Source organism: Vitis vinifera, chromosome 10 (assembly GCF_030704535.1).
Source record: "Vitis vinifera cultivar Pinot Noir 40024 chromosome 10, ASM3070453v1".
NCBI classification, from domain to species: Eukaryota; Viridiplantae; Streptophyta; class Magnoliopsida; order Vitales; family Vitaceae; genus Vitis; species Vitis vinifera.
Genome location: NC_081814.1, coordinates 1,896,235 through 1,909,888, shown reverse-complemented (window position 1 = coordinate 1,909,888; position 13,654 = coordinate 1,896,235). Strand labels below are relative to the sequence as shown.

The 13,654-nt window shown below is 45.8% G+C and overlaps 1 protein-coding gene across 1 annotated transcript; it reads right to left on the bottom strand.

The window, feature by feature from the left end:
* Window positions 1–8,897: 8,897 nt before the first annotated feature.
* LOC132254420 (uncharacterized) lies at window positions 8,898–10,379 on the bottom strand. The gene is made up of 3 exons (XM_059740000.1): window positions 9,821–10,379; window positions 9,277–9,723; window positions 8,898–9,031 (listed from the first exon to the last, which is right to left on the bottom strand). The coding sequence occupies exons 1-3, from the start codon at window positions 10,377–10,379 to the stop codon at window positions 8,898–8,900; spliced, it is 1,140 nt and encodes a 379-aa protein (XP_059595983.1).
* Between the last annotated feature and the right edge of the window lie 3,275 nt (window positions 10,380–13,654).

Sequence of the window (13,654 nt, the reverse complement as noted above, 5' to 3'; positions counted from 1 at the left end):
TTGCTGATATGGACTAAACAGACCCATAATATAGGTGTTTCAATGAGTTGCTCCACAGGGTATCCAGCGACTATTTACATGGACTATGTCAAATTTAAGACAGCTATAAAAAGAATTTAAAGTACGTTATGAATGCTCACCTCACCCAATACCCCACAAGAACAACAGTCCTTCCTCTTTTTCTTTTTCCTCTTTTCTCCATTTCTTTCTAACACTGTTCATTTCCAGGGTAAACAGGAGCCATGTTCCCTTGAAAGTATAAGATCTGCAAATATAAAGCTCAAAATCATATGGAACTCGATGCCAAAACTTCAACAGATGGCTTCTAACCATTGCAGGGAAAAAAATCCCTGTTGCAGCAGGCTGACACTATGAGATCATAACATGGTCATCAAAATACTTAGGCAAGCCTAGCTGACGGCCTCACTATTTTAGATAAAAATTCACTTTCAGTAAAATACTCACTGTATAAGAAAACAAAGTAAAAGTATTAATTTCAGAGTCAAACATAGAGTGATGAAAACCCAAAAGAAAGAATTAACACATACAACGAATCTTGGCAGAACTAAGGCATCTTCATGACATAATAAATCATAATTAATTTCAGAAGCAACCTATAGAAGAAAACTTGGGAATCAACATTATAATTCCATTGGTAATCGAATCCATATCCACCACAATCATCATCTAAATATCAGACGAAAATTGATACAAAGAGATTATTTTTCTGTTATTAAAATTGAGATTGACTAGGAAGCCTGGTATCTATTTTTCCTTCATTCCCAGTCATACAATGCATTAACTTATAAATGACCTAATTAAAGTTACTAAATTAATTACCAAAGAACATTGGGAGACGGTTTAGCACAAAGAGCCAATGGAACAGGGCATTTTTCCTGGTAAAAATTTAATATTGGATTAGAACCCTCTCTTGTACATGTATTACGAAAAGATAAAGGTCAGCTGAACAAGAGCAAGATGATAACCTAAAATGAAGTATGGTCTTGTAACATATGTATTTCCTAAAACGTGAATGCTTGTTGGCTTATTCATGTTAAGTATGAAATTTTCAACATGATGCATGCTCAAGTGACACTGTACAGATCTCATTCCTTGATGCTAACTAAATTTGAATCTGTTGACCATCAAAGTGGGAGAACTCAAGGTGGAACATTAAACAAAAACTTGGATGTGGTCCACGAGGATATAGCTGAATATGATAAGTGCATGTGGGTTTCTAACATGACATTTCCAGCCACTAACATCCAATGGGACAACTGGCAATTTGCACACATATGGAACCCAACCAAGCAAGTGGGTGTTACATAATCAACCAACCTCTTTTCTGGTAAAATTAACTAACATTAATTTAGATATGCTCTCTCTCTCTTTTATAGGGACCCCTCCCCTTGGGAAACACGTGGCACGCGGCTCATGGTGACGCGTGGCACGTGTTATCAGCCGGACCATCATCATCCGGATTCCCCTAAAGATATGCATGGTGCGGCTATCCTATCCGGAACCCCTCAAGGAAAGACAAACGACGTTTCAAGCTTCTCCTATCCAAGGAAGAGCAAACGACGCTGGTAGAGCGTAGACACCCGGATAGTCTCCACAACACATCCGGATATTCAGCATGATCCATCCGGATATAAATCGTCTGGATGGTCAATTAAAGTAAAGCGAGTCTTACACGCAATCACAACAAGCAGCCATGGCCCACATCCCATCACCTGCAGAATGAGAAGACAAGAGGAAGTGACAGCAAGTCACTTCCCACGATCATTCTACATAATCGCTTCCCACGATCTCTGACAGCCGCATCACCTACCATGGTCTCTGACAGCCATTCGTAGGATGATAGTGCTCCTACTAACACCTATTGTCATCATCACAACAGAAAATATCTCCTCACCATTAATGAGAGGAACAGTACCCCTGAAGCTGTATATATATGCCTTCGCATGAAGAAGAAAGGTTGATCCCCTGGTAACCTCTTGATACCTAGTAAAAGGCCAACTGATTTATTTATCTCTCTTTCACCATGGCTGACAAAACCATCGGAGGGTGCGTCCGGACACCCTGTCCGGATGCCTTTTGCAGGTGTAATCGCTGAATCAAGAACCCCTTGTGTGTTGAGAATCACGTGTCCATCCCTCTAGCAGCAACGTGGATCACCGGATACGCGAGGCGACAACATTGACGCCGTCTGTGGGAAACTTTTACTTTTTATTTTGATTCAGTCACTAGCAAAGATGGCCACACCTTCCCAAAGTCGATCATCTGGTAGAGAGGAAGAAGATAATCACGAATGACGTCAAGCCATCGAAAAAAGACAGTTGGCGAGCGAAAAACAGCTAAGAGCTCTCCTCCAGGAGACGGAGAGGTTAAGGGAAGAAAACGCTGTGTTACGCATTCAAGCCTCAACATCAGGACCTCCTCGTCGTCAGCGCTCAAAAGGCCAGGTGGCAAACTCAAGGCCAGAGCCAGAATCAATATATCCTGGGTCAACAGGAGCTGTCCCAGGAACATACAACGCAAGGCCCCATGAGCCACGCACACCCATGCCTCGAGCTCCCCGTGAGGAAAGCTCAGATTCCACTCATTTTTCAGCAAAAAGACAACGTGATAGAAAATCACAGTTGTCAAGTTCTATGCGCGCAAGACTAGGCCCACAAGAGCCTGGGAGATCAAGGCCACCAGTAGCCACAACCCGGGCGCCACGCCCCGATCCTATGATTGCTCCCATGGTGTAGAACGTACCTCCGCATCGTGACCCCATGGTCACCCCAGCGATGCGGAACGTTCACTCACACCTAGCGGAACGACCAGCTGGGAGAAACCTCCCAAACGAGCCACCCATTGGCTCCATCAGCAAAAGGCTGGATGACATGCTCTCCACGCCCTTTTGCTCTCATATCACCCATTACGAGCCCCCAAGAGGATTCCTCGTACCAAAGTTTTCCACATACGATGGGACCAACGATCCCTTCGATCACATCATGCACTATCGACAGCTTATGACGCTCAATATTGGCAACGATGCATTATTATGCAAAGTATTCCCTGCCAGCCTTCAAGGGCAGGCCCTCTCATGGTTTCATCGCCTACCTCCTAACTCTGTTGACAATTTCAGGGACCTCTCTGAAGCATTCGTGGGACAGTACTTATGCTCTGCTCGACACAAGCAGAATATCAGCACCCTCCAGAACATAAAAATGAGAGACAACGAATCCTTGAGGGAATTTGTGAAACGATTTGGCCAAGCCGTACTCCAAATAGAGGTTTGCAGCATGGACGCTGTCCTACAGATCTTCAAAAGAAGCATCTGTCCAGGCACCCCATTTTTCGAATCGCTGGCAAAAAAAACCTCCTACAACGATGGACGATTTGTTCAGACGCGCTAACAAATATTCAATGCTCGAAGATGACGTACGTGCAGCCACTCAGCAAGTTTTAGTTGCCGGACGGGCTTCTAGAGATAACGCGGACATACATGCCAAACCTCCGGACCGGCCAAAACCAGTTGACCGGAGGCAGGAAGGGCCGAGTCGTCCGGATAGGCCGCCCATCACACCCCTATCCATATCATACGAAAAACTTCTCCCAATGATCCAAGGGTTGTCCGACTTCAGGTGGCCTAGACCCCTCGAAACGGACCCATCTATAAGAGACCGCAGCAAGAAATGCGCCTTCCACAAAGACCATGGTCATACAACAGAGACATGTCGGTCCCTCCAGTATCTAGTTGAAAGGCTCATCAAAGTAGGACATTTAAAACAGTACCTCCGCTCAGATACTGGAGGAAGGGACGCATCACAGCATCATAACTCTGGGGCCCCGAGGGCCCCAGTCGCCCCCAAGGCTGTCATAAACTATATCAACGGGGGCCCATCTGACGAGGAATACGATTCCAGGCGGAAAAGACAGAAATTGCTGCGAGCCGCGTCAATACACGAACGCATTAATTCCATCCGGCCGGGTCTTACTGGGGAGGGCCCTCGCCCCATTGATGGGACAATCATTTTCCCACCAGTAGATCCCACCCGGACGCTACAGCCACATCGCGACGCCCTCATCCTCTCTCTAGAAATAGGAGATTTTGATGTAAGACGTATCTTGGTTGATCCAGGCAGTTCAGCCGATCTAGTACAAGCATCAGTCATTGGCCATATGGGACATAGTCTCGCGGGTCTCGAAAACCCCGGACGAATCTTATCCGGATTCAACGGATCATCAACAACATCCTTAGGAGACATTATACTGCTGGTTCGAGCTGGACCAGTCACTCTCAACGTGCAATTCTCGGTGGTGCAAGAGTTGTCACCCTTCAATGTCATCTTGGGACGCACATGGCTTCACTACATGAAAGCCATCCCTTCCACATATCATCAAATGGTGAGTTTCCTCACCAACGAAGGGCAAACTGACTTGTATGGCAGCCAGTTAGCCGCTCGCCAGTGCTACCAAATAGCACGTGAAGCAGTCGCTAACCAGGAGGATGCATCTCCCCCTGAACCTAGCATTGCGCACGACCAATAGCAATTATTGGGTCCGGTGGACAAGGATCCCCCGGTAGCAGATCCCTTACAAACAATCCAAATCTCAGAAGAGAATGATCACCTCACAAACATCAGTTCCCTCATGACACAGGAAGAAACCCAGAGCATACAAAATATCCTTCGAAGCAACCATGACATCTTCGCATGGACACATTCGGATATGAAGGGAATTCATCCCTCTATCGCCTCTCACAAGCTTAACGTCTTTCCAGCAGCCAGACCCATTCGACAGAAGATTAGATGCTTTCACCCGGATAGACAAAGAGTTATCCAAGATGAAATTAACAAATTGTTGGAAGCCGGGTTCATCAGAGAGGTATCTTATCCGGATTGGTTGGCAAATGTAGTAGTGGTACCAAAGAAAGAGGGCAAATGGCGAGTCTGTGTTGATTACACCAATCTCAATAATGCATGTCCAAAAGACAGTTTTCCCTTACCACGGATAGATCAAATTGTGGATTCCACTTCCGGGCAAGAGATGCTCTATTTCTTGGATGCCTTCTCCGGATATCACCAAATTCCCATGTCTCCGGATGACGAAGAAAAAACAGCATTCATAACGCCACACGACCTCTATTGCTACAAAGTCATGCCATTCGGACTCAAAAACGCTGGCGCCACGTATCAAAGATTGATGACTAAAATCTTCAAACCTCTGATAGGCCGCTCGGTCGAGGTATACATTGACGATATCGTGGTTAAAAGCAAAACTCGAGAGCAGCATATCCTCCATTTACAAGAAGTATTTTACCTCTTGCGAAAGTATGACATGAAGCTAAATCCTTCCAAATGTGCCTTTGGCGTGAGTGCTGGCAAGTTTCTGGGATTTATGGTCAGCCAAAGAGGCATAGAAGTCAGCCCGGATCAAGTCAAAGCAGTCATGGAGACACCTCCTCCCAGGAACAAAAAGGAGTTACAACGCCTCACAGGCAAGCTCGTTGCGTTAGGACGTTTTATAGCCCGCTTCACTGATGAGTTGCGACCCTTCTTCTTAGCGATACGAAAAGCTGGAACGCAGGGATGGACGGACAATTGCCAAAACGCGTTGGAAAGAATTAAACATTGTCTTATGCATCCACCCATCTTTAGCAGCCCCATCCCAAAGGAGAAGCTATATATGTATCTAGCTGTCTCAGAATGGGCAATCAGCGCCGCTCTATTCCGCTGCCCTTCACCAAAGGAGCAGAAACCTGTCTACTATGTCAGTAGGGCATTGGCAGATGTAGAAACCAGGTATTCAAAAATGGAGCTAACAGCCTTAGCTCTTCGAAGTGCTGCCCAAAAGCTCCGCCCCTATTTTCAAGCCCACCCAGTGATTGTACTGACCGACCAACCCCTTCATAGCATTCTACACAAACCAGATTTAACTGGGCGAATGCTACAATGGGCCATCGAATTGAGCGAATTTGGAATCGAATTCCAACCCAGATTATCCAAAAAAGGCCAAGTAATGGCCGACTTTGTGCTCGAATATTCACGAAGACCCAACCAGCACCACGAATCAAGTGAACAGGAGTGGTGGACACTACGAGTTGACGGAGCCTCACGTTCATCAGGATCTGGAGTTTGGCTCGTATTACAGTCCCCAACTGGAGAACATCTGGAGCAAGCCATCCGGCTGGGATTCTCCGCGTCTAACAATGAGGCAGAATACGAGGCCATCCTGTCCGGATTGGACCTCGCCCTTGCTCTATCCGTCTCCAAACTCCGGATCTACAGCGACTCGCAACTAGTGGTAAGGCACATCCAGAAAGAATATGAGGCTAAGGACTCACGCATGGCCCGATACTTGGCCAAAGTAAGAAGCACCTTACAGCAATTCACCGAGTGGACAATCGAAAAAATTAAGCGAGCTGACAATAGGCACGCTGACGCTTTGGCCGGCATAGCTGCCTCTCTACCTATCAAAAAAGTCATTCTATTGCCCATACATGTGCAAGCCAATCCCTCTGTCGCAGAAAATTCCACTTGCAACACCGTTGAGGCAACCCAAACGGATAATCAAGAATGGACGCATGATATTGCAGAATATCTCCGGACAGGCACTTTACCCAAAGATCTTAAACAAGCGCACAAAATCCGGGTGCAGGCTGCCCGCTTCACCCTGATCGGGGGGCACCTGTACAAGCGATCTTTCACAGGGCCTTATCTTCGCTGTCTTGGGCATTCAGAGGCCCAGTATGTGCTAGCTGAATTACATGAAGGAATATGCGGAAATCATACGGGAGGACGATCCCTAGCACATAAAGCTCATTCACAAGGGTACTATTGGCCAACAATGAAGAAAGACGCGGCAGCATATGTCCAAAAGTGCGATAAATGTCAAAGATACGCTCCCATTCCACGCATGCCATCAGCCGCATTAAAATCGGTCTCAGGCCCATGGCCTTTCGCGCAATGGGGCATGGACATTGTGGGACCCCTCCCAGCAGCACCTGCCCAGAAGAAATTCCTCCTTGTCGCCACTGATTACTTCAGTAAATGGGTAGAAGCTGAAGCATATGCAAGCATCAAAGATAAAGATGTCACCAAATTCGTATGGAAGAACATTGTTTGCCGCTTCGGAATTCCCCAAATCATCATAGCTGACAATGGTCCACAATTTGACAGCATTGCATTCAGGAATTTCTGTTCGGAATTGAATATCCGGAATTCATACTCCACGCCACGTTATCCTCAAAGCAATGGCCAGGCGGAAGCCACAAACAAAACTCTAGTCAATGCCTTAAAGAAAAGGCTGGAGCAAGCCAAAGGGAAGTGGGTGGAGGAACTACCCGGCGTCCTGTGGGCCTATCGAACCACACCCGGACGACCAACAGGAAATACTCCTTTTGCCCTCACATATGGAATGGATGCAGTCATTCCCACTGAAATAGGTCTTCCTACTATCCGGACTGATGCAGCAAAGCAAAAAGACGCCAACACGGAACTAGGAAGAAATTTGGACTGGGCAGACGAAGTCAGAGAAAGCGCGTCCATCCAGATGGCAGATTATCAACAAAGGGCATCAGCGCATTACAATCGAAAAGTCAGGCCCAGAAACTTCAAAAATGGTACGCTAGTACTTAGAAAAGTTTTTGAAAATACTGCTGAAGTAGGCGTGGGAAAGTTCCAAGCCAATTGGGAAGGACCTTACATAGTGTCTAAAGCAAACGAAAATGGATCCTATCATTTACAAAAGCTAGATGGCACTCCGTTACTCAGACCATGGAATGTGTCCAATTTAAAGCAGTACTATCAGTAAAAAGTATACACAAGTGCAAATGAGAAAGAAATATATTTTTATTGATATAAATAGATGTAATTACAAAGAGATCTCCGGACCACAAAAAGACAGAAGGAAAAATTACAGCAGAAAAATTGCAAAAAGGGATAAACTATCAGGGAGCGGGCTTCTCATGGAGCTTCTTTTCTTTACCCGGAGGAATTGAAGGGGTATCTCGCTTAATGCCGTTCTTCTTCATGTAGCAGCGATACCCAAAGATAAACGTATCATCCACTTGCTGCTGGTAGTCCGCTGCAAGTTCCTCCCTTTCCACAGCAAACTCCCGTTCAAGTTCCTCTTTTTGCACTTCCAGACGCAGCTGCAAGTCTTCCTTCTGTTTCTTTTCATTCGAAACCTCGGTCCGGAGTTGACTCACTTCATCTCTCAGCCGGGCTGCCTCACCCTCCGCCTCATGTAGGCGACCCGCAGTTGATTCTTCGCGATTCTTCGCCTCAGCCAGCTCCGCTCGGAGGGCTTCATTTTCCTCTCGCATGGTGGATAAATTGGCCTCAGCCTCCTCCATTCTCAGACGCAGCTGATTTTCAATCTCTTGGCGCCGAGAGGAGAAGGTCCTCATATAGTCTGCAGTCTGCAGCAGCTGAGTAAAAAGATCGTGTTGTTGAGACATGCTGCGGAGGCCCCTCACCAGCTGACACACAAACAAGAAAAGCAAAAACATAAATCATACTACAACAAACACATCAGTGCAACAAAAAGTCAAAAAGCAAAAACACAAGACAACGGTGTACCGTTTCTATCATATCAAACATCTTAGCAGAGGGCTTGATGGCTTTCCAATCAGGAGTAATCTGCTTTAACTTAACTTCCAACTCCGCGTAGCTGAAAGGGCTAGCGGGAGCGGCATCGTCAGCAGATTCCTCCTCAGGTGAGGAAGGAGAGGGTAGCTCGTGTCCCGGAATCGGAACCCCCATATTTTCGTCCGGGCATATAGGTCCGGATGCATCCTCAGCCGGAATTATTGCCGGAGCGGCTGAGGTCTCAGTAGCCATCTCCACCTCGCCTCCATCCGGATGAGCGTCATGGGCAGAAGCGCAGCTAATTTCAATATCTTACTGCCGCTCTTGAAGCCGCTCAAAGAGTCCGGACTGTAGATCGCGCGTCAAACGCGGCTTCTTGAGGGGAGGCCCTTTCACCAGGACTATGGCCAAGCGATCCGGGTCGTCGGAAGGCTGACTTTGGCTTTCTGCCCCCGCTTCCTCCAACGGGGCCGTTTCAGCTGCATCAGCATCCGGATTAAGGTTGCCCGGATGGTTGATAGATGCAGCTTCCTCAGCCACGTTGGCCAGACGCGCAGCCGCGACTAAGGAGGGACCTGAGTGATTCAACCCCGACATGCGTCCGGGGCCGCTTGAGATAGAGTGCGGAGCAGCATTTACTGGCTCCTCTATCATTACTTCCCCCTCATAGGTAGTTTGTGGAGGAGGAAACTCCTTGGGAGGAGTGAGTTCCTGGGTTCCTTCGCATCCTTCCCATGCTTCTTCACCAGCTTCCCCCTTTTTCCTGAAGTTTTCTTCGCAGGAGAGTCCGGACCCCGCTTCTGTCCGGGAGCCTTCCGGATAGTGCCTTCAGTCTTTTTCTGATCTCTATCCTCCAGGAGCTTTCGCCGCCTTTCAGCGTCAGCCTCTTTAGCTTCCTGATAGAGGGGGAGCTCCTTCACAGTATAATGCTCCCCAGGCACTATCTCATCCTTTGCCAGTTTCCTAGGAAGAATATTGATAACATATTCCTGGGGCTCCCGGACGACCTCTGTCAAATTCCGCGCGGAAAGCAATGTTTTGTAGGCCCTCTCCTTGGGATCTATTTCAAATAATTTGCAGACGCAGGCAAAGGACGCCTTTTCCACCCAATCCACAAGGTGGCCCCTCAATTCCAAACCTGCATTGTCGGCAACAAAAGGTCAGAATTCCATCCGGAAAAATCAGAAAAAATCAGCAAAGCAAAATCCGGACAAAAAATCGCAAAACAAGATTACCCGGAATTTTTAAGGTATAATTCGGAGAAAAAGGCCTCGACGGATGCTGCGATAGCCCCGCCCATCCACCCCAGACTGCCACCAGCCCCTTCGCCCCTCCCTTTGTCGAATCTGGCAGTTCTGTCACCATTTGAAGGGAGGGTAGGTGAGCGGACACACTGAAGATATCATTCTTTGCTTTCTTCAGGGAATAGACAAAGAACAATTCCAGTAGCGTAAGGTCGAGGCTGTACAGCATGTTGATAATGCTGCATCCCATCAGCACCCGGACAAGGTTGGGATGAATGAAGATGGGTGGAATCTGAGAGAAGTGGAGGAATTCCTTGAACAAGGCTGGCAGAGGGAACCGGAGCCCCGCGTTGAATTGTTCCTTTGTGAAGAGGATAGCGTTTTTTCCACCTTTCTCAGAAGGCATAGCCGCCTCCTCGTTCACCAGGTCTATCAATATGTCATGGGGGATGCGGAATCGCTCCCGGAACTCCTTCGCATTTAATTTGTCTATCGCCTTTTCGCCAGCCTCGCTGACCCGGACAGACGAAACAGTCTTTTTTGGAGTCATTTCTTACCACAAAGCCAAAGCAAAATCTACACGCAAAAGCAATGCAAACGGTTCAAACCAAGCAATCAGAAAATACACAAACCCTAACCCAAAACAGTCAGAAAAACCCCCTCAAAAACCCCTCCGAACACCAACAAAGTACCAACATTCAACAAACAATTGCAAGCGACTTGTCCAAAACAAAGCCAGGAACCAAGTTTAAAGCACCAGCAAACGCAACCAAAGGAATGACAGTAGCAAAGAGGTACGTACCAAATAGAGCTCTGAAGAAGAAGAACGGTTACTCTCTCGGTATAAAATCACCGGCAACAAACAAGCGAGGTCGTTCGAAGTTTTTTCTTAGAAAAGCAAAGGACGTAGGAAAAAGTAAGAAGAAGGAAGGCTCTCAAGAGAATGCAGTAGAAAAAATACAAAAAGAGGTACAGTGCCCTATTTATAGCAGGACAGCCCCTCGGAAAGCCAAACCAATAGCCATGTTATCATTGAAACGACATATTGCCTGGGGATACACAGGGTCGGCGGCTCGCCATAAATGCCTTTTTTGGCTTCCGCACCCCCACTCGCCACGTGGCCAAATTAGACGAATGGACTTTTTCAATTTTCAAGAACCCAGTTATTTTTAACCCGCCCATTTTTTGGGCAAAATAGGCAAGTTAAAAAGGGGGGCAATGTAGGGACCCCTCCCCTTGGGAAACACGTGGCACGCGGCTCATGGTGACGCGTGGCACGTGTTATCAGCCGGACCATCATCATCCGAATTCCCCTAAAGATATGCATGGTGCGGCTATCCTATCCGGAACCCCTCAAGGAAAGACAAACGACGTTTCAAGCTTCTCCTATCCAAGGAAGAGCAAACGACGCTGGCAGAGCGTAGACACCCGGATAGTCTCCACAACACATCCGGATATTCAGCATGATCCATCCGGATATAAATCGTCTGGATGGTCAATTAAAGTAAAGCGAGTCTTACACGCAATCACAACAAGCAGCCATGGCCCACATCCCATCACCTGCAGAATGAGAAGACAAGAGGAAGTGACAGCAAGTCACTTCCCACGATCATTCTACATAATCGCTTCCCACGATCTCTGACAGCCGCATCACCTACCATGGTCTCTGACAGCCATTCGTAGGATGATAATGCTCCTACTAACACCTATTGTCATCATCACAACAGAAAATATCTCATCACCATTAATGAGAGGAACAGTACCCCTGAAGCTGTATATATATGCCTTCGCATGAAGAAGAAAGGCTGATCCCCTGGTAACCTCTTGATACCTAGTAAAAGACCAACTGATTTATTTATCTCTCTTTCACCATGGCTGACAAAACCATCGGAGGGTGCGTCCGGACACCCTGTCCGGATGCCTTTTGCAGGTGTAATCGCTGAATCAAGAACCCCTTGTGTGTTGAGAATCACGTGTCCATCCCTCTAGCAGCAACGTGGATCACCGGATACGCGAGGCGACAACATCTCTCACACACACACACACACACTCACACTTGAACACACAGATTCTTACAGAGGTGCAGTTGAAGTCATTTAAGAGTGTAGACAAACAACTCCACTCTAAAGCTTATATATAACCATGTCTGTGTTGTTTTGTTCCATTCAACACTCAGAAGGCTTCTATATTGAGCATAATACAAGAAGAAGCATTCTAAGATTGAATAACTAGGATGGCAAAGAAGATAGTGTTTTCTAGGTGGATGTTGTGTTTGTCAGTAATTCTTATGCTGGCAATTCCCACATCAGGGATAAATTGCGGTGATGCAGTGTCTGCATTAATCTCTTGTGAGTCTTACTTGCTTGGGATGGGAGATCCCAAGCCTACCTTGCCGTGTTGCAACAGTGCACAGGCTCTGAAGAAGATAGTTGTAAGCAAGCCTGACCGCCAGTCTCTGTGTGAGTGTTTCATGCAGATTGCACCAACTCTTGGTGTTAATTTTAAAAGAGCTAATCAACTTCTATCATCCTGCAAGCTCAATCTGAACATGACCATTACCTCAGACATGGACTGCAAGAAGTTAGTTCTTTCTCTCTCATCCTTACACACATACATATGCACTCATAAGCACAAAACTCATTCTCTCTCTCTCTCTCTCTCTCTCTCTCCCTGTTACACAGACATATATACATACGTATGCATGCAAAAACACAAAATTCTCTCTCTCACACACACAACACATACATGCATGCAAAGTGCATGTATGCATTATGTGGGAACAACATGTGCACATATACACAAAAAGAAATTTTGTAGCTTTCTGGCTTTACAAAGGTGATAAAACTTAAATTTTTTTTTGGTTGTTATTTTTTGTTGTCTTTTGTTTTTGCAGGGTTTGATCGATTCCCAAGCTAAAGTTTCAGTAAAGGGACTGCTACTGGGTGTTTGTTTTTGGTTTATGCTTATCAGTTCATTTATGTATGACAAAAAAAATGCTTCCGCAATCAGAAAATGGTTGGATTGCGAGATAATTAGACTTGCATTTTATTTCATGTACTAGTTCATGGTCATGATGGAGCTAGGAGAACTTTACATAATAATGGTCAGATCAGTAAGATACTAGCAAATGTTGGACTGAAAATCATTATAATGTGCAAGTTGAAGTCTCTCTCTTTCTGTGTGTCCATGTGTTGGACTTCATCATTGGATTTTGTAAGTTGCTATGATACCCATTAGGTCACAAATTCCATGGGAAATTAGTATTCACCCTTCTCTCTCCCTCCTATTTTATATCTGTCGTGTGGGTGTGTGTGGATGGGAACAAGGATCAGTCTCCTGTTCCCATTAAATAAATGCTTCAGATGCTGGCTCTACAGACCAGTTCCCATCAAAGGGATGCAAGTGATCATCTCAGGTGGAGGCAGATGATTTCCCACCTAAACTGCATATCTGGCTCCCCTTTGACTGGATTTTGGATGAGTAAGAATGTGGGGTTAGAACTTCCTATTTCTTAAATTGACTTATAGAGAGCAAATACAGATTCTTGGAATTCAACTGCACTATTTTTGGTGGGTTTGGTGAAGAGGTTTAAGTCATCGAGGCGCAAGTTTGCTATGAATATCTAATTCATTATCTTTTAATGATTTATGTATTACTTTGGTCATTTTAATACTACATTTAATAGATGAATATATAAAACTTAAATTATTTTTAAAAATTTTTTATTTTATGATTATTTTTATATAAATGTATGAAAATACATTATTTTTAATTACAATAAATAATTTTTTTTTGTCAAATTGTTAACTCATATCCTTGCATTGA

Excerpts from the sequence above, each read along its gene's own strand:
- LOC132254420 (XM_059740000.1), bottom strand. The coding sequence starts at position 10,379 with ATGACTCCAAAAAAGACTGTTTCGTCTGTCCGGGTCAGCGAGGCTGGC. Across the intron at positions 9,724-9,820 it reads TTATACCTTAAAAATTCCGG|GTTTGGAATTGAGGGGCCAC; the intron begins GTAATCTTGTTT and ends CCGACAATGCAG. Across the intron at positions 9,032-9,276 it reads GAACTCACTCCTCCCAAGGA|AAAGCCAAAGTCAGCCTTCC; the intron begins GTTTCCTCCTCC and ends AAGCGGGGGCAG.